This window comes from Delphinus delphis, chromosome 15, assembly GCF_949987515.2.
Source record: "Delphinus delphis chromosome 15, mDelDel1.2, whole genome shotgun sequence".
Classification (NCBI taxonomy): Eukaryota; Metazoa; Chordata; class Mammalia; order Artiodactyla; family Delphinidae; genus Delphinus; species Delphinus delphis.
Genome location: NC_082697.1, coordinates 82,011,609 through 82,038,526, shown reverse-complemented (window position 1 = coordinate 82,038,526; position 26,918 = coordinate 82,011,609). Strand labels below are relative to the sequence as shown.

General features: G+C 44.6%; 1 protein-coding gene across 1 annotated transcript; it reads left to right on the top strand.

Moving 5' to 3' along the window:
* The first annotated feature begins 158 nt into the window (after nucleotides 1–158).
* ARPC1A (actin related protein 2/3 complex subunit 1A) lies at nucleotides 159–26,918 on the top strand. The gene is made up of 10 exons (XM_060032420.1): nucleotides 159–289; nucleotides 5,461–5,553; nucleotides 7,588–7,692; nucleotides 13,906–14,128; nucleotides 16,460–16,567; nucleotides 19,010–19,222; nucleotides 21,500–21,575; nucleotides 21,772–21,965; nucleotides 24,848–24,938; nucleotides 26,522–26,918. The coding sequence occupies exons 2-10, from the start codon at nucleotides 5,490–5,492 to the stop codon at nucleotides 26,558–26,560; spliced, it is 1,113 nt and encodes a 370-aa protein (XP_059888403.1). The 5' UTR covers nucleotides 159–289; nucleotides 5,461–5,489; the 3' UTR covers nucleotides 26,561–26,918.

Sequence of the window (26,918 nt, the reverse complement as noted above, 5' to 3'; positions counted from 1 at the left end):
CCACCTTCCAGCGGTTTTCTGAAGCCGACTTCGCAGAGGCAGCAGCTTCCCCTCAGGCCCGACCCTCCCCCGCCGGCCGCGCTCGGGACCCCGGCCGCGCGCCCGGCTGTGCGCGTGCGCCGACCGCCCCAGCCGCGCTGCGCAGGCGCCGTGGCCACTTCCGGGATCTGTCAGCCGCTCCCTCAGGGCCTCGGTCGTCCGCCCGCGCCCGCCGGAGCCTGTTCGCGTCGACTGACCAGAGTCCGCGAATTCAACGCTCCGAGCCCGTTCGGACGGCTCCGACCCCCAGGTAAGGAGCAGCAGGGGCGAGTTTCTGGCCTTGCTGGCCTCCCCTGGGCCGGCCTCGTCCCGGATCTGAACCCGCGGGGGCGGCGAGGCGGGGGCTTAGGCCGTGGGGCCCTGAGGCTGAGGGGCGGGCCGGGGGGAGGGGGCGGGGAAGCCGCGTTCTCAGAGGGGCCTGCCGAGCCCTGGGGTCCCCACACGTCCAGATCCCATTTTCACGATTTTCGAGCGCCAAGCCTTCTCCGATGCCAGAATTAAAGGTTGCTTCTCCTGCGCTTCCATTGTGGGCATTTATCCCAGTCTCTAATATTGTGGTGAATGGAATCATCTCCCCCGAGTCGAGCGTCACGAGGCACCGTTCATTCCTTTCTTCAGCGTCTAGAATAGGGTCCCTGCGCGCCATAGGCGCCCCTGGAATGTTTGGTTCCTGTCTAGGGCCGCCTTCCATCCTTCAGATGTTGGGGGACCTTACCGAGCTCGAGAAGAACCTTCCCCCGAGTTCTTTAAGAATCCCCCCGCTTGGGTGCCGCCTTCCCCTAAGTCACAGTTGTACCTCTTTGCTCCTGGTCGCTCCGTGGAACCCTTTTGTAGCGCCTTTCCCACCACACCCCTTCGGTTGGGCTGCCCAGATTGCCATCCCGGCGCCACCACTGCTTGGATGACCCTGGGAAGATTGCTTCTCAGAGTCCCCGTTTTCTCATCTGTAGTAATAGGATCCTCAGGGGGTTTCTGAGGCTCCAGTGAGTTTATTTGCATAAATTGTTTAGGATAGTTCCTGGCCCAGAGTAGGTGCTCAATAAATGTTAGCAGTTATCCCTGCTTCTCGGCATTCTCTGTCTGTGTATCTATCTCCCCTTCCTCTTCTACGCTTCTCCCCCCAGATTTGAGGACCAGGAAAGTGTCAGATTTATTTATGTTTCTGGCCCCAACCTGGTACTTACTACACTGCTGGGCACATGGCAGGCACTTAATAAATTGTAGTTTAGAATCTTTAATTATAAAGCCATCTGTTCTCATACTGGGGCTTTGGAACCGGAAGGAAATGCTGACCTATTTTTATCTATTTCAACTCATTGCTGAAATTACCTAAATTATCCTAGTTCTGCCCTCTTTTATCAGTTTTTAAATCTAACCTTTTGGTTTCCCGGAGGCCCTGGGTTTTTCAGGTATCTTAAAAAAAAAGAAAAAAGAAAGAAAAGGAGAAGGTATCATTCAGGAGGCTATTTTTTGCCCTGTGAGGGAGTAGGTGTGAGTGGCTGCTTCCTACACAACCTATTCGGAGGCCTTCCGAGGTTAATTTATCTACTTACCACAGTTAAAGGAGGCGATCATTCTTGGAAAATTAAATCTCCTGCTGGGGGAGAGTATCAGATCTAGGTAACTAATCCTGTGCTGAAACAGGTTCTGCCTAAGGAAGTTTGGTCTGCTGGTGAGACTGGTGCCTGGAGTTGGAACCTGTCTCTGAACGCTGGGGAGGGTGTGGTGACCTTGTCAGAGCACCTGCTATTGCTGGGTTGGGTATTGAGAGCAATTAGAAACTGGATGAATCACAGTCTCGAAAACTGACCCCAAGCAGGGAACTGAAATCCCCACTGTACAAATACTTTAAAGCTCCAGGACCGAGAATTTAAAGCCTAGGTAGCTGTTTCCAAGTTCAGAGGGTACTTACTGGTGTGTATTTCTAGGAATGGTTCAAAAGCCTTGGGTCAGAGGAAGAAAGGGAACTAACTAACTTAACTTACCGAGCATCTGTTTTAGGCTAGGCTTTGAGCTACATGCTTTCACGTATTATTTAATCCTGCTACCACTGGCCTTGGGATGTCAGTTCTGTGTCCATTTTACAGATGAAGAAAAATGAGTTTTAGAGATATTGAGTGACCTGCCCAGGGTTTCCTAGCTACTGTGTGTCAAAGCCAGGATTCAAACCCAGGTCCTCTTGGCTCCACAGCCCATGGCTAACCAAATACCAGGATGACTCAAGTGATAGATAAAGAAAGGAGTTGGGGGGTGGAGGGGGTCCCTGGAATCATAATGTCCTATAAATTGTTCTCTCTCTCTGTGCTGGACATTAAAAGTTCATCAGTAGAAGTTTGTTAAATTTAATGCAGCACGTTTTTGTCTCTCCCTTTTTCTTCTCTCTACCCTCGTTAAGACAAAGTTTTTCAGATTTCACTTAAATATGAATCACAGTTTAGAAATTATAATTATCACCCTACGACAGAGGTTTCTTTTTCTTTGTACAAAATTCAAGTTGTCATTATTCTGCTTTCACACTGAGTTTAATGAACACAGGCAGTGTTTACTGGTGTCGTATGAATCTGACAAACATGAGTGTTGTCTTGGCCTACAGACTTAAAATAGCCACATGATTATAGAAGGAAGTACAGGTCTAAGTGTATGTCCAAATACGGAACTTGAATGCTATAACGAAATTAGAAATGCAATTTTAGAAATAATTATGCCATTGAGTAAATGTTTACCTCTTTTGAAGGCTTTGCTGCATTGCTTATAACCGTGAGGTTTAGAATGAGAAAGCCTTTGTCTGCACCTTTTTTTTAATATAAATTGAGAACATTCCTTTTTTTTTGTGATACGCGGTCCTCTCGCTGTTGTGGCCTTTCCCATTGCGGAGCACAGGCTTCTGGACGCGCAGGCTCAGCGGCCATGGCCCACGGGCCCAGCCGCTCCGTGGCATGTGGGATCTTCCCGGACCGGGGCACGAACCCGTGTCCCCTGCATCGGCAGGCGGACTCTCAACCACTGCGCCACCAGGGAAGCCCGAGAACATTTTTTTAAAATTATTTATTTATTTATTTTTGGCTGCGTTGGGTCTTTGTTGCTGTGCGCGGGCTTCTCTAGTTGCGGTGAGCGGGGGCTACTGTTCGTCACGGTGCGCGGGGTTCTCATTGCCGTGGCTTCTCTTTATTGTGGAGCACAGGCTCTAGGCATGCGGGCTTCAGTAGTTGTGGTGTGCGGGCTCAGTAGTTGTGGCTCACGGGCTCTAGAGCACAGGCTCAGTAGTTGTGGCGCACGGGCTTAGTTGCTCCGAGGCATGTGGGATCTTCCCGGACCAGGGCTGGAACCTTTGTCCTCTGCATTGGCAGACGGATTCTTAACCACTGCGCCACCAGAATAGTCCACCTTTTCTTTTTTAACTGTATATGAAATGTGTGCTTTTATTGCATGTAGATATTTACATTAAATTATTAATTTGCAGACCAATTTTGTTTCAGTTAACAAGTAAGCCTTTAAAATGTGGCATATAAACTAAATTGCTTTTAATTAAGCAGATGTTTATGGCACAACATGTTATTTTGAGTAACTGAGTAAAACCTTTTGTAATGGGTAAGCGTATCGTATCAGAAAAAGAATCATGCACTGAGCTTCTGGAGGTTTATTTAAAAAAAATAGACAAATTAAGCAGTGTTATTTGAATTCATTTAAAAGTTTTTTTTTTATTTCGAGTCAGAGATTTTATTTGTGAGTTGCAATTTGCTTTCTAGAACATGTACCCGTAAAAAAAATTAATGACTTAAATATCCTCACTCTTAGAATAGAATGTGAAACACTGATATTTCTCTGCCAGTTCAAGATATCAGATGTTTTATTTAAGGGTACACTTATCTCTTTTTGACCTTTAGGTTCCCTTACAACAATTAGCAGAGACATTTCCTTTGATTTCTACTAAGATTGATTTCTGCTTTGTCTGAACTTTCATTGTTCACTTTACAACCTTCTAATGGCCTTTCCACTCATTTCCTTCTTGCATCAGAATTCCTATCTCACATTTCAGTCTCCACCCTAGGTTGACTTGTACTTAAGTATTGAAACGTCTGAGTGCTGTGGGAGTGCCTCTTAGAAATGATAAAAAAAGGGATGGGGTGGGGCCGCTGACTGCTTTTTTGAAAAAATTTCTCCTATTTCAGGTAAAAGTTGCTTCATCAGTGTATCTAGATTTGGGTGCCTATAGAATGGAGAGTGTGATTTGATTTTTAATTTAATGATGTTTCACAGATTCCTGCTTTTCATTTAGTTACAATAAAAGGTTTAAACAGTAACTAACATAACAAATACCTGCCTACTCTTTGCCTTGATTCGCCAGTTGTTGACGTATTGCCACATTTGCTCTTTATACATCTACTTGTTGTCCTGAATGATTGAAAATAAGTTACAGAAGATGTCATGACATTTCATCCCTAAATACTTCATTATCTTTATCTCCTAAGAGTTAGGACATTCTCCTACCTAACAGCCAACCATTATCATAGTTAAGAAGTTGAAAATAATTCCATATTGTTGTGTGATAGGCAGTTCAAATACAAATTTTTCCTATTTTACGAAATACATCTTTTACAGCTGTTTTAAAAATGTAGGTTTACAATCAAGTTTCATTTATCAGATTTGGTTTTCATAGCTCTTTTAATCTAGAACAGCCACCCTCCCCCACCCCAACCTCTTTTGAATTGTCCAGGCCAATTGTTTTATAGGATGGCACACATTCTGGTTTTAACTGTTTGTTTTCCCTTGGTGTTACTTAACTAATTCCACTCCCCTTTATTTCCTGTAAACCGGAAATTAGGTCTAGATGTTGATTGGATTTAGCATAAATACAATATGTTTGGCATAAATACTTCATAGGTAGGTTGGCCATATTACCAGGTTTCTCCAGCATAGTCCTGTGGCCTGTTTTTGCAGCATAATTATTAATAGTGCCCCTTTATGCTCTCTTGAATGTATTCTGGTCTGGATAATAAATTAAGTGGTCACTATTTATAAGTGATGGTGTGCCCTTCAGTTTGTCTCCTGTCAGGAGGCCTATCAGATTATATTGTTCCACTACTTATGATACTAAGATTGATTGCTTGGTTAAGGTGGTGACTGCCAGATTTTTTTATTGTAAACGCATGTTTTTCTGTTTGTAATTAATAAATAATCTATGGGATGATCATTTGAGACTGTGTGAATGTCTTGTACCCCAACAGTCCTTAACTCATGGTTTTAGAGTCCCTTGATGTGGTTACAGTGCTAATTGTATTTAAATGATTAAGTTTTGACATTGAGATTGGTCTTTTTCAATGGGAGAATGGTTTTATTTTTCCCCAAACATTTCAGGATCCCCAGACAACTTAAATATGGGTTGCCTGCCATTTTAAATGCTTTTTCTGTTGCTTGTTGCAGCTTTCTGTCCTTTGAACACACTAAGAATAATGTCCCTGCATCAGTTTTTACTAGAGCCAATCACCTGTCATGCCTGGAACAGGGATCGTACCCGTAAGTATGCTATTAACTTTGCTCCTTTATTTTGGTACCTTTGATTCTTTTAGATGTAGGTACTTTTAGGGATCACATATTTCAATATCATGTGAACAGGACATAGATATAGCTTCAGAGAGAACTAGGTCAGTCCTTTGGTTTACAGGTAGAGAAATCGAGGCTGAGAGGGTTGGAAGGACTTTCCAGTGGTTACACCCAAGTTAATGTCAGAGCCGTAATTAGCACTCAGGCCTTCTGGCTCCTTGTCCACTTCTTTTTCTACAGTACCACCTGGAGGACAGTTTATATCAGAGACATCTTTCATTGCCCTAATAACCCAATGTCTGGGATGGTTGTACAGTAACACTGACCACCCAGCATTTAGTCAGAATACTAGGACCTAGATATAAGACACATATGGTTTACAAAGTAAACCATACTGAGAGCAGTATTTAATCTAGTGTTTACTATGCTATTCGTAATAAGCTTGAGTTTCCAGTTTTATAGCTCTAGCAAACTAGAAAGGGATGGAGAAGACTTTTAGAAGTAGGTGTAGTACAGCAAGCAAAGTGCAGGTAATATGACAAGGAGAAGGCAAAAAAAAAATCTTAAAACAGACAGGGGCTTCCCTGGTGGCGCAGTGGTTGAGAGTCCACCTGCCAATGCAGGGGACACGGGTTCGTGCCTCGGTCCGGGAGGATCCCACATGCAACGGAGCGGCTGGGCCCGTGAGCCATGGCCGCTGAGCCTGTGCGTCCGGAGCCTGTGCTTCGCGATGGGAGAGGCCACAACAGTGAGAGGCCCGCGTACCGCAAAAAAAAAAAAACAAAAAAAAAAAACAGAAGTGTAGTATTATGCCCATGAGTTATTTTTAAAAGTTAGGTATTTATTCACTGTCTAAAATAATAGCCTTATTGAAATATAATTCACATGTCATAAAATTTACCCTTTTGAAGTATACAATTCAGTGGTGTTTAGTATATTAAACAGAATTATGCAACAGTCACCACTGTCTAGTTTCAGAATATTTTCATCACTCCAAAAAGAAACTGTATGCCCATTAGCATTCACTTCCAATTTTCCTCAAAACTTCCAGCCCTAGGCAACTACTAATCTGCTTTCTGTCTCCATGGATTTGCCTGTTCTGGATATTATGTATAGATGGGGGAACTATTAAATGATTGACCTAAAGTTTGGGTCATAGACTTTAATTTTAAGAAATAGATATTTATTTTTAAAAAATGGATGAACTAGAAAGGAAAAAATACCAGTATAAGTTCAAAAAAATCCATCATATATGTATATTCTTAACATTTTAGATTGGTCTAAGAGAGTTCTCTTGAGAATTCTATTTTGTGATTTATATTGGCTTTATTGTAAAGAAAAACTTCAATATATTTTATCAGTAGTATCAAGGGTTGTTGGAGGTTTTGTTTGTTTGTTTCTTTGTTTTTATAAACTAGTGGTTCCAGCCTGGGTCTATGATAGCAGTAATGAAAGCCTATGAGCTATTTTTAGTATTTCAGAAAGTCTAACAGAAATAAAATATTTGTCCTTAATAGTGTTGTACAGGCAAACTAAAATGTCAAATATATTTACTGTGGACTAAAATTATGTCAGTTAAGGGAATTCCCTGGCGGTTCAGTGATTAGGACTCAGCACTTTTCACCCTCAAGCCTAGCGGCTGGGCCAAAACAAAATAAAATAAATAAAATTATATCAGTTAAGTATAGTAATATTGTTTATTTGTTACTGGTTAGAACTTTAATTGACAGTTGTATATGTTTATAATAAAATGAATTTTATAATTCAGTCTTTCTAGAAAACATTTTAAAATATGGAGTACAAGTAGAGGTAAAAATAATAAAGGAATTCTTCAGGACGAATATTGGGAACCATTTTCTGAAACCGCTTTCCTGTTCCCTCCTTTAGTCTGTTTTTATTTTTTTTATTTTTTATTTTTTTCAGTCTGTTTTTAAAATGCCAACTGTAACATCACTTTTTTTGTGACAATTTCGAGTTCAGGTGTTAACTATTGACTTTTTTCTCCAGAGATTGCCCTTAGCCCCAATAACCATGAAGTCCACATCTACAAGAAGAACGGGAGCCAGTGGGTGAAAGCTCATGAACTCAAAGAGCACAACGGACACATCACAGGTAAAAAAAGGAGATCACATGAGCTTAGTACGGCATTTCCAAGTCTAGCACGCTTCTGTGTAAACAGATAGCCTAGTAAAGGAAGTCTGCCATGGTACTTAGTGCAGCATTTACTGATTTTTCTTGAGAAAATTTGAGAAAATATATAATAGTGACCTCAATTTTTAAGTGCGTCTCTGAGCCCAGCTGGTATGCATTGTTCTGCTAATGTTACAGAAAACACAACCTACTCTGGGGACTAGAGAGCTTAGATTAGATGAGACATGAAAGCGAAAACCAGACAGCACGTCAGCTGTGTGCAACCGCAAGCCAAGCTGTGTTCCCAAGTCCTAAGGGAACGCTGTGTCTTCCAAAATTTTCCTGTATGTTGTTTTTAGGGCAAGGAAGACATTCCAAAATATTGAAAAGGACATAGAGTAATATAACAAACACCCATATTCCTGCCACCCAGAATTAGCAGCTATTTATCTTTTTTCCTGTGCCAGAAAACTTGGGACACAAAGATTTGATTATAAGAAGTATATTATTATAAGAAATATTATTCCAGATAATGGTAAAGTCTCCTGTCACCACCAGTCCTATTCCTCTCCCCCAGAAGACACTGTAATTGGTATGACATTGTCCCAGTCCATTTTTTATACTTTCACATACATGTGTGTGTGTGTGTGTGTGTGTGTGTGTGTCAGTGTGTGTAAGCAGTCTTTAGTACTATTGGCTAGAATTTTTAAATACTGCATAAATGGTATCATAGCATGCATCTCCTGTGGCTTACTTTTGCATTCCACATTGTTTCTGAGTTCTGTGTACGTAGGTGTATCTAGATCAAATTGATTCCTTTTACCCGCTGGGTAGCATTTCATACCTCATCTATTTACTCTTTCCTCCATTGAAGGATATTTAAGTTGCTTCCACTTTTTCCCTGTGACATTTTAGTGCTAAATTGAGCGTCCCTGGGCAGATCTCCATTCAGGTGTGAATGTCTCTGGGAGACTTGCTGTACCACAGGGGTGCAAGCATCTTCAGCCTTGCCAGGCATTGTCAGATCGCCTGCATTCCTGCAGCCCTGATAGGAGTGCTTTTCTTCCCACACTCCACACATGCTTGATAGAAGCAGACTGACTGATGAGTGATCTTTGGTCACTCTATAAGCTGCATTTCCCTGATTAATAGAAAGGTTGAGCAGATGTTTATTAGCCACCTGGGTTTTAATTTTCATGACTTTACTGTTCATAACTCCTAACCATTTTTCCATTGAGTTTTTAACTTGTTCTTGTCAATTTGTAGAAGACTGGATCTTAAAGCATTAGCTCTGAGGCAGATTCCTGAGTGTACAGTAACTTTCATCTTTGACAAAAACTATCAATGAATAGTTGGGTAAAGGTAGCAAGCAGAGCAGTGTCGAGTTTTATTAAGCAAGTGTGAAATAAAGGAGAAGGAAGAAAAAATGCAGAATTTTTACAATGTTTTCAGAATTTAGTAAACCATATCTTGATACCAGATTTCAAGAGAGTGTATTGCTTTGTTGTTAAATCATGTCTGGCTACTTTTTTTTTTTTTTTGCGGTACGTGGGCCTCTCCCTGTTGTGGCCTCTCCCGTTGCGGAGCACAGGCTCCAGACGCGCAGGCTCAGCGGCCATGGCTCACAGGCCTAGCTGCTCCGCGGCATGTGGGATCCTCCTAGACGGGGGCACGAACCCATGTCCCCTTCATCCGCAGGCGGAGTCTCAACCACTGCACCGCCAGGGAAGCCCTGTCTGGCTACTTTTTAAAAAAACATACTAACTTACTGCTGCGTTCAGGGAGAACTCTTAGTCTTTGACCCTTACTACCATAGTTTCTTTTTTATCCTATTTTCTAAGTGATTCAACTGCTTTAAACAATTGGCCAAGCACATCAAAACTTATTCTCCTTAACTTTTCAATTATAAATTTCTCACCACAGTCTTGGGTTTCCCTTCTCACAATGATTTTTTGCACTTAAGTGGGCAGCACAGGGACTGATGATAATTTTCTTTTTTTTTTAATTGGGACCCTTGAGTTTTGCCTCTCATCCCCTAATATACGGATTAGCTTAAATATATCCTTCCCCGCAATCAGAGAAAAACAGCATGTTTTGACCCTCTGCACCCCTTACATTGTATCCCCAGCAAAAACTTATGACCATCCCTTCTTGTTTTTACCAGTGCTTTGTTTTGTATGTGATATCAGTCAGGAACCGACTAACTATATTACCAAACCAGCACCAAAGACATAATTTCTATTTTTGTTGCTGTTGCTTTCCCATGACCTTATTTTTATGAGGTTTGGCCTATTTTCTTTAAGTCCCTTTGCCAGTGGCCTTACAGCCTAAAGATAAGAACACTCATATTTTAAATTGGAATTTTAACATTAGGAAATACTTATAAATGAGAAAGGGCCAAGATGAAAGACCAAAGAAATAGCCAAAAAAGTGAAATAGTTATGTCCTTTTTCTCCCCCTGCTTCTCTTCTGGAATCCTTTGAACTTGGGCCTGTTTTCTGTCCAAATGCTCAAATGACATTTTTTTTTTAGATCTGAAAAAGCTGTTGTTGGAAAAGTCTAAATATAACTCTGGCAGGAGACCAAGGATCAAACATAATTTCTCAGAGAGATAGTAACTATGGAAAAAGAAAATTACTCTCTGAAGCTTTTTAGAAGAAAAGTCTGCTCAGTACTACAGAGAAAAAGAGTATGGCATGCATCAAAGGGATATCAGAGTTCTGGTGTTTTTCTCTGACTTTATTCTTTTGTGTTAAATGCTTGATCACCATCTCCTTTAAAAAAAAAAAAAACATTTTATTGTGGACACTTTTAAATAGAAAGCATATAAAAGCAGAGTAATGTAATGAGCCCCTATATACCCATGACTCAGATTCAGCAATTATCAATTCACAGCTAATCTTGTTCTCAGCTCACTCTCAATTCTTTTTCCTGTACTATTTTCAAGCACATCCCAGACATTGCATCACTTCATATTTCAGTTTGCGTCTCTAAAAGGTAAGGACTCTTCAACAATAACCAATACAATAGTCTGTTTTAATTGGCATCCTAATAAGGTACACACATGGTTGTGATCAGTTGATCTATCTATTAAGTTTATAGGTTCCCTTCTTTCTTTTCCTTTGCAAATTATTTGTTAAGAAAATTGAGAAATCAGGTTGTTTGTCCTGTACTGTTTTCCAGAGCCTGGGTTTTATGGATTGCAAGCCCATGGTGTTTCACATATTTCTCCGTCCTCTGTGTTTCCTGTGAATTGCTAGTTGAAGTTAGGTGGTAGCAGGTTCTTTCATGACGGAGGCACATAATGTCCGGTTGTCTTTCTTTCTGTGATGTTAGCAGTTGTTGATGATTAGTGCCTATAGCCATTAATTTAATAGTGGCTGCAACATGATAATATTCTAAATCTATCATTTCTTCTCTGTTAGCTGGAATACATTCATAAAAGAGATGCTTACCTTCATCTACTATTTGGTTATCCTGAAATATAGTTAGTATAGGAAAGACAGGATAGATGTTAGATTCCTTTTCTTTTCCTTCGAAGTCTTCTAATGGCAGGAAAACAAAAAAAGATGCAACGCTAAATTAGCAAGAGATGAGAACTTGCCTTTACTGAATATTGGCCCTTCCCACTCTCTTTTTAACAAGTGTGTGTTTTAAAAGAGTTAAAAGCTAATGTTATCTAAAAACAGGTTGAGGCTACGACTCTGGTTTTACAACTCCTATATTCAAATGAAAGATGTAGTCACAGAAGTAGACTTAGAACTATAAAACGAAGCAGAAGGCAGTTCCTTGTATTTTTCTTAGAGAATAAGGATCTATTGATTTTTTTTAAAGCACCTCAGGAATTCTTATAAAATACATACGTGTGTAATTAAAGTGGTGGTGATATTGGAATGGGGTGAAATTTGAGATTGTCAAAATCATTACAGAATCACTGAGTTTTCTCATTACAAGGCAATATTCTGGATAAGGATGTATTCGTCTTCTATCGCTATGTCACAAATACTACACACTTAGCCACTTAAACCAAAACACACTTATTATCTCACAGTTTTTTGTGTGTCAAGAGTCTGGGCTTGGCTTCTCTGGGACCTCTGCTCAGGGTCTCACATAAGCTGTAATCAAGGTGTCAGCCACGGAAGGGCTGTTCTCATCAGAGGCTCCACCAGGGAAGGATCTACTTCCAAGCGCCTTCAGGTTGATGGTGGTAGAATTCATTTCCATGCAGCTGAGAGATTCATGGCAGCTTGCTTCTTCAACAGAGAGTAACAGAGAAAGACCTTGAGAGTCTCTAGCAAGAGGGGTGCCGTGCTCTTAGGTAATCTTGTGCACTAGTCACATCCATCTCACCTTCCCAGCATTCCACTGGTTAGAAGTGAGTCAGGGGTCCTGCCCACACCCACAGGGAGGGGGGTCCCACAGAGTCGTGAACAACAGGAGGTGGAATCTCGGAGACCACTCCAGGGTCTGCCCACCACAGTAGTTTCAGAGACTCACTTCATATTGTCAGGAAGCTGGTAATCAAGTTAGGAGAACAAGACAGTCATAAAAATAACTATTTTGCATCACACTTCTGGGAATTTATCATAGAGATCATTTTAACCAGAGCAAGAAGGTGTGTGTCTGAATGTTTATTCCAGTTTTATCTATTCTAATAAGTGACTGGGAATAAAAAGTACAACAATGGGATGTTTTGGGAAATTATTATGATAAGATCAGTGTTCTAAAATAATGTACAACCACTGCTGATTTATAAAAAACAGGAGAAAATGTTTGCCATATTAGTATCCTTTGCGGGAAGAATGTGTGTGAAGAATGGAAGCAGGGCTTTTTTGACTTTGCATGTGTCCCATCGTGATGTTTGTCTCATGATAATATGTGGGTTTGCTTTTGTAGTTAAAAATAAAATTTAGGGCTTCGCTGGTGGCGCAGTGGTTGAGAGTCCGCCTGCCGATGCAGGGGACACGGGTTCGTGCCCCGGTCTGGGAAGATCCCGCGTGCCGTGGAGCGGCTGGGCCCGTGATCCATGGCCGCTGAGCCTGTGCGTCTGGAGCCTGTGCTCCGCAACGGGAGAGGCCACAACAGTGAGAGGCCCACGTACCGCAAAAAATAAATAAAATAAAATAAAATTTAAAATGTAATAAAGAGAACTGCAAAGCTGTCCTATAATGAATAAATTTAAAATAAAAATACATATCACCGAGAATACACTTCCCCATATTTTTCCCTTCACTGGTATGAATAATTGAGCTGACTATTCCTGTAGGTGAATGAACATAAACTGTTCACACTACTAAAGTCACTGTAATTTATGGCTAATGGAGACTTTGATTCTTACTTTTTTCATGTAAATGTTAAGAATGTTAATTATTTTTAAAGAGATATCTATAATAAAAAATTATTTGTACTATTTCTATACCTTCGGTGTTAAGTTATACTTATAGAAAATACCTCATCAGTAACTATAAAATGACTGAATCATAGCAGATTTTACTCTTGGTATATAACAAACTGACCTTGACTTTGGGATCCTTCATAGAGGCACCAAGTAAGTAAAAGTCTGATCAAATAAGAAAAATAAATCTTACATTCAGACACATATTTAGGTCTTTTCCTTGTTTAGATGCAAAGATACTCAAAGACTCTTTCATAGAACCTGTATCATGTAAAAAAGGTATTTCGGTTAGTTTGAAAAACAGTGAGCTTCAGAAGAATCACAATTTATATTTTCCCCTCTATACTGATGATTGTTTACCCTATATGTTGTTTTATTTGTAGGTCATATAGCAGTCTTTCAGTTAATATCATGGACCAAGGTCTGTTACTGAATGAGTAAAGGTACTTTCAGAGAAAAAAAAAAATCCAGTAAAGAAGGAAGAAAAGGGTCTTCAGATCACATATTCTAAAGATATGTGGCTGGGTGTTAAGAATGCCCCTGCTTGGTTTGTAACCTCTGCAATTATAACAGCTCTGTTCTGCCTGGCCTCCAGAGGATCCTGAGTTACGGAACTTTGCAGAGAAACATCCTTGCCTTTGTGTGTGAAGTGGTGACCAGGACCATAGGTGGGGAAGGATGGGCTGGGGAGGAAGATCCCAAGCCCGCATCCAGCCCTGCTACGCCGGTGCCCTCCTGCTGGTGCCGTGTCAGTTGTCAATGGCCAGGCAGAGCAGATGCCACCACATCTCAACTTGCAGGTATCGACTGGGCTCCCAAGAGTGACCGCATCGTCACTTGTGGGGCTGACCGCAATGCCTACGTGTGGAGTCAGAAAGATGGTGTCTGGAAGCCGACCCTGGTGATCCTGAGAATTAACCGTGCAGCCACTTTTGTCAAGTGGTCCCCGCTAGAGAACAAATTTGCTGTGGGCAGCGGAGCACGACTCATTTCTGTTTGTTACTTCGAGTCCGAAAATGACTGGTGAGCAACATGAGTATTTTTATTTCTCTGTAGAATCATACATTTGGACTGCTGTGTCCTCGGTGACTTCTTGAGGCACTGGGTGGAGGCTTAACTGTAACTTCATCTTTTCCTCATCTGGATATTTTTTTTTTCCTTTGAAATTCTCCATTCTCTCTGAACATTTTTCCTTCTTCTGTGTGCAGTGAGTCCAATCTCACATCTTTCTCATATTAATATCGAACTGTGGTTTCCATGTTCTGATCTCCTGACTTGTTTGTTCTTTAAGATGCTACAACTCTTCTCACTCTGTGCTGTCTAAATTGCTGTTTTCTTACTCTGATACATAAATTATAAACTTGAAAGATGCTCAGTGCCCTAAGGAAGTTTTTTTCCCATCTCTATTGACTTAAAATATCTAGGAGTCTTACAGATAACAATATTCTCCTTTCTTTAAAGTTTTATACCAAATCTGTGTCCTGGCATAATATTTTACTTGTTTAAACTGTTAAACTTTAAAATTTGACCAGAATCTCAGAAATATAATCAGCCTGTTGTACTTACTTTATACTGTAAACCACTTGGAGCTGAGCCAGTCAAAATACGGGGATTTATTTAATAGCTAAGTAAGTTATTTTAACTACTCCTTCCTGCTTACTTTGATAAGGAAACCACTCTGCTCTACCTGGCATGTGTTCAGAAAGGGTGGTAGATATGCTTCAACATGGAATTGTCATTTAGTGCGAAACTGGCAGTGTTTGTACTAAAAATAGCCGGGTACACATTACTCTTCATGTGTCACTGTCTGAAACAAGGAAAGGAAGGGATTATCACATTACAGTTTGTAATTTAGTAAAACCTCAGAAATTTTGATTCTTTGAAACAAGTCTGTGAATTTGCACCAAGTTTGAATTTTGAGTTGAAGACCTGCGGTTTTTCTTGCTTGCAAGCTTGCAAGCATGTGTAAAAATAAGGCTAACAAAATGTTGCCTGCAAGAAATTGTTTAGAAGGCTCACTGTAACAAATAGATTAGAAACAGCTTTTTTCCTGGGTAGCTTTCAACCTCAGTGACTTTGCATTCTTATTCATTGAAAAATAGTCTCAGATTCAGGCAAATTGGGCTTTACTGTAGTACGAGGTATTGTCCCTTGATCAAACCATTATGTTCAGGGGAGTGTCTCAGCTATGGCACTATAATTCATTTGTAGGATGCGAGTACTTTAAAACAACCTCTAAACGCCTTTAAGGTAAAACAACTGTTATAAAACAAGTCAGAATGTTGTCTGCTTTTCAGAAAAGACCCTACGAAAAAGATTCTATAGAAAAGTGATTTAACATCCAAGGAAGGGTGCTCTGCTCGAGAGTAAGTCTCTCAGCTTCTAAGCAGCAGAACAGCATTGGTCTTTAAGCAGCAGTTTAGGGACAGAAATTGAATCAGGCCAGAATAATGACTGAACTTAGACATAAATAAACATTTTAGTGGAGCTAGAGAGTTAGTCAGAGGCCCATCACCAGCAAGAGGTTCTGCTAATTTCTTGATTTCTCTGTGAAAAAATAAAGAATTTGCAGCTTCTCAGAGACTTAGAAAGGAAATTAAACTATTTTACAACCCAAACTTAACCCAAAACAAAGGAACAAATCACTGAATATTTGTAATAAAAATTCAGCAGACTTCCCTGGTGGCGCAGTGGTTAAGAATCCACCTGCCAGTGCAGGGGACACGGGTTGGAGCCCTGGTCCGGGAAGATCCCACATGCTGCGGAGAAACTAAACCTGTGCACCATGACTACTGAGCCTACATGCTGCAACTACTGAAGCCCGCGCATCTAGAGCCCGTACTCCGCAATAAGAGAAGCCACCGCAATGAGAAGCCCGCGCACCGCAACAAAGAGTAGCTCCCGCTCGCCAGAACTAGAGAAAGCCCACGCACAGCAACGAAGACCCAATGCAGCCAAAAATAAATAAATTTATTTTTAAAAAAAATTCAAGTGATTTCAAACCTCAATTTTTATTTCAAAGGTTAGAGTTACACATAATGTGAAAGTCCATGGGGGACGGTATGAGAGTTAATCCATAAATATACTTAATGATGAGGATCCCCTGGTAGCCGGGAAAGTTCCGAACTGGCTGCTCTGATGAAAATGTCAAAGCCTGAAAGACAGGAGAGCAAAGGGGCCACATACGGTTCCCCTTCCTCTCTTCCTCTAGAAATGCACCTTCTCTCTGGTAGAACACTCGGTGGCCACTTGAGAACCACGTGTAGGTGTTTTTGCCTGACACACATTTGTAAGTCATTTGGGGACGGTTGCTTGATGCGTGGATAAACTAAAATGGGTTTTCTCCTTTTGTAGGTGGGTAAGCAAGCACATTAAAAAACCCATTCGCTCCACGGTCCTCAGCTTGGATTGGCATCCCAACAACGTCTTGCTGGCAGCAGGATCCTGTGATTTCAAATGCAGGTGGGAACGAGTGAGGATTGGTAGACGGCCTTGAGCTCTTCGTTTTTCATCTTTCAGCAAGTATTTTTGAGGTTCCTTTTCTTTGTAAGGTACTGTGCTAGGCCCCACGAGGGTCCCAGAGATGAAAGGAACTTGTGATCTAGAAAAGGAGCTACAGCAAGTGCGGAAATCAGGAGGTATCAATAGAAAGCAGTGGACCAGGAGGGGCAGGCGGAGGGAAGCAAGGGCAGAGCCAGGAAGTTTCCTCAGGCAGAACATCCAGGTACAGGGTCCCCCGCTCTCACGGTGTTACTTCTCATTTCATAACCCAGGCAGCAGACTGGGCAAATTCCAGAGTGAAACTAAGATCAACAAAACAGAGCTGAACAGAGCACTGCTGAGCTGTTATTGTGCGGTTCCTTTTCAGTTAAAGCTCTTTATTTGTCATTAGCATGAGACTAGAAGAAACACAGCCACTTTGCTGAGAGCTTTAAGGGTCATACAGTGTAATTGCTTTTTAAAGCTGTTCTTTATCAAGAAGTCTCCCCCCTCCCCACCCCGGCCTTAGCCAGAAGAAAAGCAAATGTTGCTTCATGTTGACTCTATGGTGGGTTGGGAGGTGGGGTGCAGCATTCTTTGGTAAGCTATGTGGAGAAATTCCAGAAAACCTGGCCAGTGATTTATATCCAAGAATCCTCACGGGGTTTTTGGTTTGGGATTTTTTTTTAAAGGACTTGTATGGGAATTTGGCTGTGGGATGGGAGTACAATAGCGTCAAGGTACTTTTTGGAAAAATATTGGCTCTTCTGCTTGAGAACCAGTGTTAACAGTAAAGATTTTTTCATATTCAGGAGTTTTGTTGTTTGTGATGTGTTACGCAGAGTCATTACAGCTCCCTTAGAAGATGCAATTTAACCATACCACCTGGGTTGTCAGGCTGTGTCTAAAAATCTCCTTGTACAAATAGCTTACAATTCTTTTGTTAATATTAATTTCCAGAAATAAACTTGGCTTTGACCTGTGGTCCTGTGGGTAAGGGTCTTTTCTGTTCGAACTGTCAATTTGGCAGCACAGTTCTTTCCTGGCTTCTGATGACTAAAGCAGTAGCCATCGTGATGCAGATTTAAAGCACAGAGATTCTGAGGTCACATCATCTAACTTACAGATAATTCGAGGCTTCCTTTGCCTCTCCACTGTCCTGCCTCTTCCAGAGCTGCTGCCATCATTATTGTTTTAGGGGGAAAATATCCCAGATCGCTTCGGGAGTCTTTAAGTTTCAGAAGTTTTTGAAGAGAAGCTGTATAAAGAAATAGCATTGGAGGGCAGATCCCCAGCTGTTCTCTAGCCCTTCTGCTTCCCAACTCTGGTCAAAACATCCTTACGCACAGCTTCATGGAATTAGAGAAAGAGACTGATGATCCCAGGCTGTAATGGACCCGCCGTCATCCCAGACTAGACCTGCCACAAAGGCTGGACAGTGGACCTGAGGGTGACACTAGGGAGAGCCTACCCACTCTCACTGGCCTCCCTTGACTTTCTCTTTGGATGTCTCTTTCTTCCTTTCTTTCCTTCCTTTCATTCCTTTCCTTCCTCCCTTCCTTCTTTCCTATCTTTCTTTCCTTCTTTTCTTCTTTCTTTCCTTCTTTTCTTCTTTCTTTCTTTTGTTTTGCCAAGTCTTAGTTGCAGCAGGCGGGCTCCTTAGTTGCAGCATGTGGGATCTAGTTCCCTGACCAGGGATCAAACCCGGGCCCCCTGCTTTGGGAGCATGGAGTCTTAACCACTAGACACCAGGGAAGTCCCTCCCTTTCTTTCTTTAAATGAGTTAATGCTAGTGGTTTATTGCAGAGTAGCAAATAGTTTCCTCTCTCCTACCATTTGACTGTGTGGGCTCTGGACTGCTGTGTTAAGAATGGTGGTGAAGCAGACACGAAAGTATGCTGTGCTCATTTAGCAGAGTCTGCACTCCAGGAGGGAAGGGCTTTTGTGTCCATCACTTCTAGAGCTATGCCCCGAGAGTAGTGCCTGACACGACGTAGGCCAAACTTGAATTGACCTGTAGGCAGCCCTTAGAACCCTTCTGTGTCTTAAGAGGTTTATGTATCTGAACTTGTCTGTCATCAAGTTTTGCTTTTTTTTTTTTTGCGGTACGCGGGCCTCTCACTGCTGTGGCCTCTCCCGTTGCGGGGCACAGGCTCCGGACGCACAGGCTCAGCGGCCATGGCTCACGGGCCCAGCCGCTCTGCTGCATGTGGGATCTTCCCGGACCGGGGCACGAACCCGTGTCCCCTGCATCGGCAGGCGGACTCTCAACCACTGCGCCACCAGGGAAGCCCATCAGGTTTTGCTTTTGATGAGTCAGTATCTTTTCATTTTGGGACACCTTACAGCAGCTGCCTGTGGCCTGTTTCTATATACGCATATTTTCATTTACTCTTTCTTTCTCTTCCTGCCCTTAAACCACAGAGTGTTTTCTGCCTACATTAAAGAAGTGGATGAGAAGCCAGCCAGTACACCCTGGGGCAGCAAGATGCCTTTTGGTCAGCTGATGTCAGAGTTTGGTGGCAGTGGCACTGGCGGCTGGGTGCACGGCGTCAGCTTCTCTGCCAGCGGGAGCCGCCTGGCCTGGGTCAGCCACGACAGCACCGTGTCCGTTGCCGATGCCTCAAAAAGTGTGCAGTGAGTATCTGCCTTCGTCTGGACTTAGAGAGGAGTGGGGTGGGATCTCAGCAGCTGGCCTGAGGCTGCCCTTCCCTGGGTATAAGTGCAGGGCACCAGCATAAAATTCCGAACCCGGTTGCAAGGCAGCCTTTAAAGTTACCTTCACACGTTTAGATTGTCCATTTGGGGAAATTTTGAAGACTTAGGTCTCACTTCCAGAAACACTTCTTAATGGAAGTGCTGATTGTGATTCCTCCAAAGGAGTCTCCTGGTTTGCTCCTGGTAAGAGTTCCTTCAGGTGGCAGTTTAGTCTGTTCCTGTGAATTCCTCACAACACGTAAATGGCATCCAGCAGCCTTAGATGAAGTGGGAGATGTGTTCTTACTCTGTGTAGTCAGTGACCAGTGCTCCATTCATGTGGGCCTTCATGCAGTGACACTTGACACCCTGGGAGCCAGTCCCCCTGGTGTGTGCACTGGGGGAGCCCAAATCGCAGAGACTCGCTGTGAAGAGGTGCCTGCTCAGCCCTGAGGAGAGCAGTGTGTGTCTCATCAGACTTCAGTTTGTGTCTGCTTATCATGTCTAGAGGGAGAGAGAGGGTGACCGCAGTCCTTTCCGCTTGTGAATCTTGGTTCTGTCCCGGTGAATCCTTTCCGTTGGCAGCTGAAGGTAACCCACCTGGGGCTTCCCTGGTGGCGCAGTGGTTGAGAGTCCGCCTGCCGATGCAGGGGACACGGGTTCGTGCTCCAGTCCGGGAAGATCCCACATGCTGCGGAGCGGCTGGGCCTGTGAGCCATGGCCAATGAGCCTGCGTGTCCGGAGCCTGTGTTCCGCACCGTGAGAGGCCACAACAGTGAGAGGCCCACGTATCGCAAAAAAAGCAAACAAACAAAAAAAAGGTAACCCACCTGTAAGGGTTTCCTGACTTGTCCCCTGTGCAGGGAACCAGTCACATCTGACTCCCACTGCCCCACACTGACAACAAAGTGACATTTCAGAAAGAATATATATTTTACTGATTGGGGTGAATTTTTCTTTTTAATTTTTAAACACACCCCCAGTCTAAATTATGAAGCCTTCCAGAAGATTTCTTTACATATGTAGACACATATATCTTTTCATTTTTAACTCCACTGGGATTATGGTATACATTTTGTATAGTAATTTGCTGTTTGTCATTCAGTAATGTTTTGTCATGGCTGTTTGATTTCTGTACAGTTTATTGTAATGCATAATAAGCTCTTAGCACATGCTTATATTAGAAGCTCTTGTCTACCTTCATATTGATTTATTATTTGGCTTCTCCGGTCCTGCAAGTCAGATTACATCCGCTACCCTTCTCCATATCAGGGTATTTCATGTAGTAAGAGCCAGGTATGCCACAGGAGAGCCTAAGATGAGGTGTTAGTACTTTAATCCAATACCATTCGTACTGAAGGGGATAGGGCAGGGGTGTCTCCTGAGACACAGTTTCAAAACGCATCATCTTTTACATGGAGCCATATGATCCTACTTCATCAGCCAGCATGTTTGCTGCCGTATCTGTGTAATCTCTCGGCCAGATGATCATGAAGCATACATGTGTACACACACACACACACACACACACACACACACACGGCCCATTCGCATGTGAGCTCCTGCCTGGCCAATACTGTGTCATGTTCATCGGTGGCCGTAGCTCCTGCCCCAGTGCCTGGCAGGGCACAGAATAGACTCCCATAAATGTCTGTGGTCCCAGCCCTCTAGGAGCCCATGTGAGCACAGGCGAGGAGAAGGGAGCAGAGAAAGGCCTTCAGTCCTGCGTGCCGGTGATGGTCAACTCTAGGAGGCCAGAGAGAAGAGCAGCCACTGCAGGCTGAAGTGGTCCAGGAAGGCTGTTTGTGGGGGTGATGAAACTCAAGCCGAGTTTCAGAGACTGGGGTGGACTTTGGAAAAGCAGAAGGAGCAGAAAGGGCGTGTGGGTAACGGGGCAGGGGGAGCCAAGGCTGAGGCGGCAGAGAACCAGCGCTCCTGGGACCGCAGTGTAGGGCAGTTGGTGGTGAGCAGGGGTGCAGGAGGGGTGGGTGCAGGAGGGGTGGGCACAGCCAAAGGGGGCAGAGGCCTGCGCGTCTGCGGGTCACCTCAGGGCTGGCTCATGCTGGAGATTCCTGGAGGCTTGGGTCATGGGACTCCTCTTAACGTAAGTGTTCGTTCATCCTGCCAAGCCCCCATGAGAACGGGTTCTTTGTCGTCTGTGTCTGAAGAGGCTGCGTGGTCCGCTCCATCTCGGGTTAACACTGTTCTTGTGTTCAGGGTCTCAACTCTGAAGACAGAGTTCCTGCCCCTCCTGAGTGTGCGCTTCGTCTCGGAGAACAGCGTCGTGGCCGCTGTAAGCATCTCTCTTGCCCCGGAGCCTGTGCTTACTTTCCAGAACGGGAGCAGGGCGTGCCCTGTGGCTGTGCGCACAAGCACGGAGCAGCAGCCTTGTAGGGGAAGCAGCTCCAGAGGCTCCCATGGTGGGGCCGCTCTGCTAGGGCACTCGCTGGGCGCACACCCCGCAGGGCCTGACTGATCCCTCGTTTCAGGGCCATGACTGCTGCCCCATGCTCTTTAGCTGCGACGACCGTGGCTGCTTGACCTTCGTCTCGAAGCTAGACATCCCGAAACAGAGCATCCAGCGCAACATGTCGGCCATGGAGCGCTTCCGCAACATGGACAAGCGGGCCACGACCGAGGACCGCAACACGGCCCTGGAGACGCTGCACCAGAACAGCATCACGTAGGTGCCACCCAGCCCCTGGCCCGACGGCTGTGCAGAAGTGTTAGGTGACCGGGCTGCCCTTCTCCCCTCTTCGTTTCCTGACGGGTCCCTGTGATGTTCTCTGTCCTGCAGGCCCAGACATCCATTCAGGAACGGGGGCAGTGAGGGGTCTATAACTTCCCGGCTGCAGGCTCTTACTTCCAACTCGTCACAGAGAGCGAGCCGCCCCCACGTAGTCATTACGTCCTTCAGGGCATAGACGGTCTGGGCGTCCCGCGCGCGGAACACAGGCCCTGCTGCGGGCCCGTGAGCTGGCGCGGCCTGTCATGCAGCCTCTTCTGGGTCTTGCTTTCTCAGAAACTTGACTGAGGACAAAAGGAGACCTTCCTGAATGTCGTGTTCCTCTAATACTGAGCACCTGACAGTCATATCCTGTTTGAAAGGTAGCTGTCACTTCAGCCATGGGTTTCAAGTAAGGTGTACAAGTAAGAAGATAGTTTAACTAGAGAGACAGATTTTTCAGCATCATTATGACAAAGCCAAAAAACTCCTTATTTTTCATCAGGCGTCTGTGATTAAATAAGACAGTAGAATTGTGTCGTGTCTAGAAAGTTTGGTGGTTTTTTTTTTAATCTAGAGGAGAAATGCACTGTGTTCTTTTTTTTTTAATTTATTTTTGACTGTGTTGGGTCTTCGTTGCTGTGTGCAGGCACTCTCTAGATGTGGTAGGCAGGGGCTACTCTTCATCGGGGTGTGCTGGCTTCTCATTGCGGTGGCTTCTCTTGTGGAGCACGGGCTCTAGGCGCACAGGCTCAGTATTGTGTCTCACGGGCTCTAGAGCGCAGGCTCAGTAGTTGTGGCACACAGGCTTAGTTGCTCCGCGGCATGTGGGATCTTCCCGGACCAGGGCTCGAACCCATGCCCCCTGCATTGGCAGGCAGATTCTTAACCACTGCACCACCAGGGAAGCCCTGCACTGTATTCTTTGACTAGACCTTTTGTGTTGAGAGACTTTAATGTGGGAGATGATCATGGGAAGAATAATGGAAACCTCTAGACTTTCTCTTCGAGAGAATTTCTTCTTTTTTTTTTTTATAAGATTCATATTACTTTTTTTTATTGTTTACTTGGCTGCGCTGGGTCTTAGTTGTGGCATGCGAACTCTTAGTTGCAGTATGTGGGATCTAGTTCCCTGACTAGGGGTCAAACCTGGGCCCCCTGCATTGGGAGCTCAGTCTTAGCCCCTGGACCACCAGGGAAGTCCCTCTTCAAGAGAATTTCTAACTGCAGGTTGTTATGTTCAGCGGAAAGGGCCACTGGACTTAAAATAGGCTGGAAATAATCTGTGCTCTATTGAAAAGTAGTCATTTGAAGGCATAGCAGAACTTTTCTCCACACTTTTCAAGTTTCTCTGTCTTGAAAGATTTTCAAAATTATTTTCTGTGAGGTTCTCTTAAGCTTCTTTGCAGACTGTGTATCTGTAAAGAGACAGCTCTCATTACCTTTTTGAGACTTTGAGGTTAGGAATAAAAAGACCTTTGCAGATTGGCATGACTGCTTTTATTTGCAGATATTAAGTCCTCTTTACCCTAGAGCAGGGTCAGCACACTTTTTGTATAAGGAACCAGAGAGTAAATTTTAGGCTCCGAGGACTACGTGGTCTCCATGACAACTACTACAGCCCTGCCATGTGGCCTGCAGGCTGCCATGGACAGTACAGAGATAAATATGCATGGATGTATTTCAGTAAAACTTTATAGGGACTTCCTTGGTACCACAGTGGTTAAGAATCCGCCTGCCAATCAATGCAAGGGACACGGATTCAAGCCCTGATCCAGGAAGATCCCACATACTGCAGTGCAGTTAAGCCCGTGCGCCACAACTACTGAGCCTGCGCTCTAGAGCTCACCAGCCACAACTACTGAAGCCTGCGTGCCTAGAGCCCGTGCTCTGCAACAAGAGAAGCCACCGCAGTGAGAAACCCACGCACTGCAACGAAGAGTAGCCCCCGCTCGCCAGAACTAGAGAAAGCCCACGCGAGCAGCAACAAAGACCCAACGCAGCCAAAAATAAATTAATTAATTTAAAATTTTATTTAAAAATAAAACTTTATAGACACTGAAATGTGAATTTCACATAATTTTCATATCATGAAATAATAGCCTTTTAATTTTTTTGTAAGCACTTAAAATTGTAAAGGCTATTCTCTAGCCCATAGGCTGTGCAGAAACAGGTGGTGTGTGCCATCCCCTTCCCCAGAGGGAATGTTCTAGGCATTTCGGGGAGAAAGACAAATATTGTCTGAGCTGTGGAATTGGTTTTCTTGAAAGTCTTTCAGATAATCGGGCTAAGCCAGGTTGTTTCATCAATCTCCTCGGCTGAGCTTGGTTGGAATTTTGTGGTGTGTCTGAATGTTGCTAATATTAATAATGATTAATTTCAAATGTAAGGAGAGCTTTTGACTCATATGCCCTCATTGTCCTAGAGGGTAGTTTGGGAGTTTTGGTTTGGAGCCAGTTGGATTTCAGTCGTGCTTCACGATGCCTCTAGTATTTTTTTAAGCAGTGTGTCCATTTCAGTCACAGCTGTGGTCGTGGCCTCTCCTGGCTCCGCAGGGTACACGCTGTGTGGCCTGAATTGTCCTGCTTCTCCATGTCCCTCTAATTAATGCACGTTCTTAACTTTTCTCTCTTTCCAGTCTTTTTCTTTTCTGGACATCTGGTAATAAAATACATTTTAATATTTTCTGAGTCAGATGGCTACAGACTAATACCTATGGACGCTTTAAAGGAATTGGTAGACAATTCGTTTCCTGAAGACGCTGTTACCCTTCTAGGAAGGTTGGAGCTCACTTTCACCATGTGCCTTACAGTCTCTCTCTTGTCTTTGCCTTTTTTCAGTCAAGTGTCTATTTATGAGGTGGACAAGCAAGATTGTCGCAAATTTTGCACTACTGGCATCGATGGAGCCATGACCATTTGGGATTTCAAGGTATCGTCTATCTTTCAGAACAGATCTCGTTTGTGTTAAAAGTCTTCCCATGAGAAGACTGGTCCTCATTTCTTGGACCCAGCCGTCAACTGCAGTGCACGTCAGGAGCGCAGTGCACGTCAGGAGTGCAGTGCACTGGCTGTGGTTCTCTTGAAACCCTGGGAGTTGTTAGCAGGAGAGAGCCGCACTTGCTCACTGAGGTGGAGTCCACACTTCTGGATGTCCTCGGAGTCACTGAGGGGGGCTGGGGGCTGCTTTTGTGGCGGGCCCCAGGTTGGGCCCGGACTAGCTGAACTCTGTAGACATGTGTTTATGGTTGACACCAACTAATCAGATCAGCACTCACTGCCTGCCTGCCGGGTGCCGGGCCAGGTGCTGGCATTGAGGACGTGGACGTGAAGGAGCCCTCGGGGAGCTCGTCGTGGGAGAGAGAGGAGGGTGGGGGTCGGGTGGAGCACCGGGAGAGGAGCCAGCGCCTATGTTTACACTTTGAGGAATTGGGGGGCTGTACGAACTGCCTGAGTTGCCTGTCCGGGCGAGTGGTCTGAGCTGCAGGGGCAGCACGTGCAGAGCAGCTGAGCAGCTCAGGGGGCGTGTGCTGCACTCAGGCCCTGCTGTGGGGCCTGCGGAAGCAGAGCAGAGCGGGCCCTGCCTGTGGGCAGCTGGAGGCTGCTCTGGAACCGACGTGGAAAGGCACCTGCTGTGACATGCAGGTGGCCTGGACTCTGGACAGAGGCTGCTGGAGTGAACGGGTGGCAGGGATGTGCCTCCAGCTGTGCTGGGGGGCAGGGGGTGGCCAGGAGGTTCTGGGCTAGAGGGATTTAGGAGGCCGCGTGGAGGGGTATTGTGACCATGAGGGACAAACCCCGGAGGCCTCTGCACCCTCCAGCTTCGGGGTTGGGATAAGGAGGTGGGGAGGAGGGGCGGGGCTAGGAGAGCAGCTCAGGTGTGCAACTCTGCGGACTTAACCCCCAGAAGTTAAACGTTTACAGAATTCTGCCACTGCCTGTGCGGTTCCATGATTGATGTTGCTGCCTCTACAAGTCTCTCCTCACCCTTGTTACCTTCACCTGCTTTGGGGCATCGTGCACCTGTGCAGTTAGCTCCACCTGGGCAGGTAGCTCTGCCCTTCATCCTTTGATCCCTGCGGCCAAGTCCTTTCCTGTGCGAGTGAGCTGGGAAGTTCCAGCGCATTTTCCTCTATGGTCCATCTGCCTTTGAGCACCGCTAGGCGTTGTGCACCAGGCTGACTGCATGGGGGCCACAGAAACACGGGAGTGCCTGCCATCAGGGCACCTGGAGTGAGGGCCAGTGACACAGATGATAAGCACATACGTGCCCTGGGAGCAGGCGTGTGCCCAGAGCCTGTGGGCTGGGGCCGTGGGGACAAGGCGGCGCAGGGCCAGGAAGGGCCAGCAGGGAGAGTCCTGCCTGGGAGATTCTCTGCAGGCCATAGTCCCGGAGCCCGTCTCAGAGGGAGCGGGTCACAGCCAGGAAGGAGGGGGTGTGGGGTAGTGCCTTGGGGAAAACGCCAGGATGGCCGGTCCCCACTGACCATCAGTGTTCTTCCTGCCGCTCTCCAGACCTTAGAGTCTTCTATCCAGGGCCTTCGGATAATGTGAAGCTGAGTGAGCCGCCCAGATCCAGCATGAGGACAGACAGGCTGCGCCGGGCAGCTCCGCCATTCGCATGATGGGCAGGAGAGCCGGCCGCCAGGAAACACTGAAGACACATATGGCGCAAACCTTGTTGTGTGTTTTGTTTGAGGATAATTGGTGAAAGTGTTGGTTTTTTAAAAGCAGCAGTGATTTGGGTTTTGTTTTTTGGTTTTTTGTTTTGCTATTTCATTCCATTCTTGACCAAAGCTTCTCTTTAAGTAGTTTATTATGGAAAATTGTCACACTAACTTAAAGGAAGGGGTGGGGGAGGTATGTAAATTGTTCGCTACAAAATTAAATAAAAATACTGAATGTGTTCTTG

Coding starts and splice junctions, on each gene's coding strand:
- ARPC1A (XM_060032420.1), top strand. CDS start 5,490: ATGTCCCTGCATCAGTTTTTACTAGAGCCAATCACCTGTCATGCCTGG. Junction 14,129..16,459: donor TTCGAGTCCGAAAATGACTG/GTGAGCAACATG, acceptor CTCCTTTTGTAG/GTGGGTAAGCAAGCACATTA. Junction 21,966..24,847: donor CTGCACCAGAACAGCATCAC/GTAGGTGCCACC, acceptor GCCTTTTTTCAG/TCAAGTGTCTATTTATGAGG.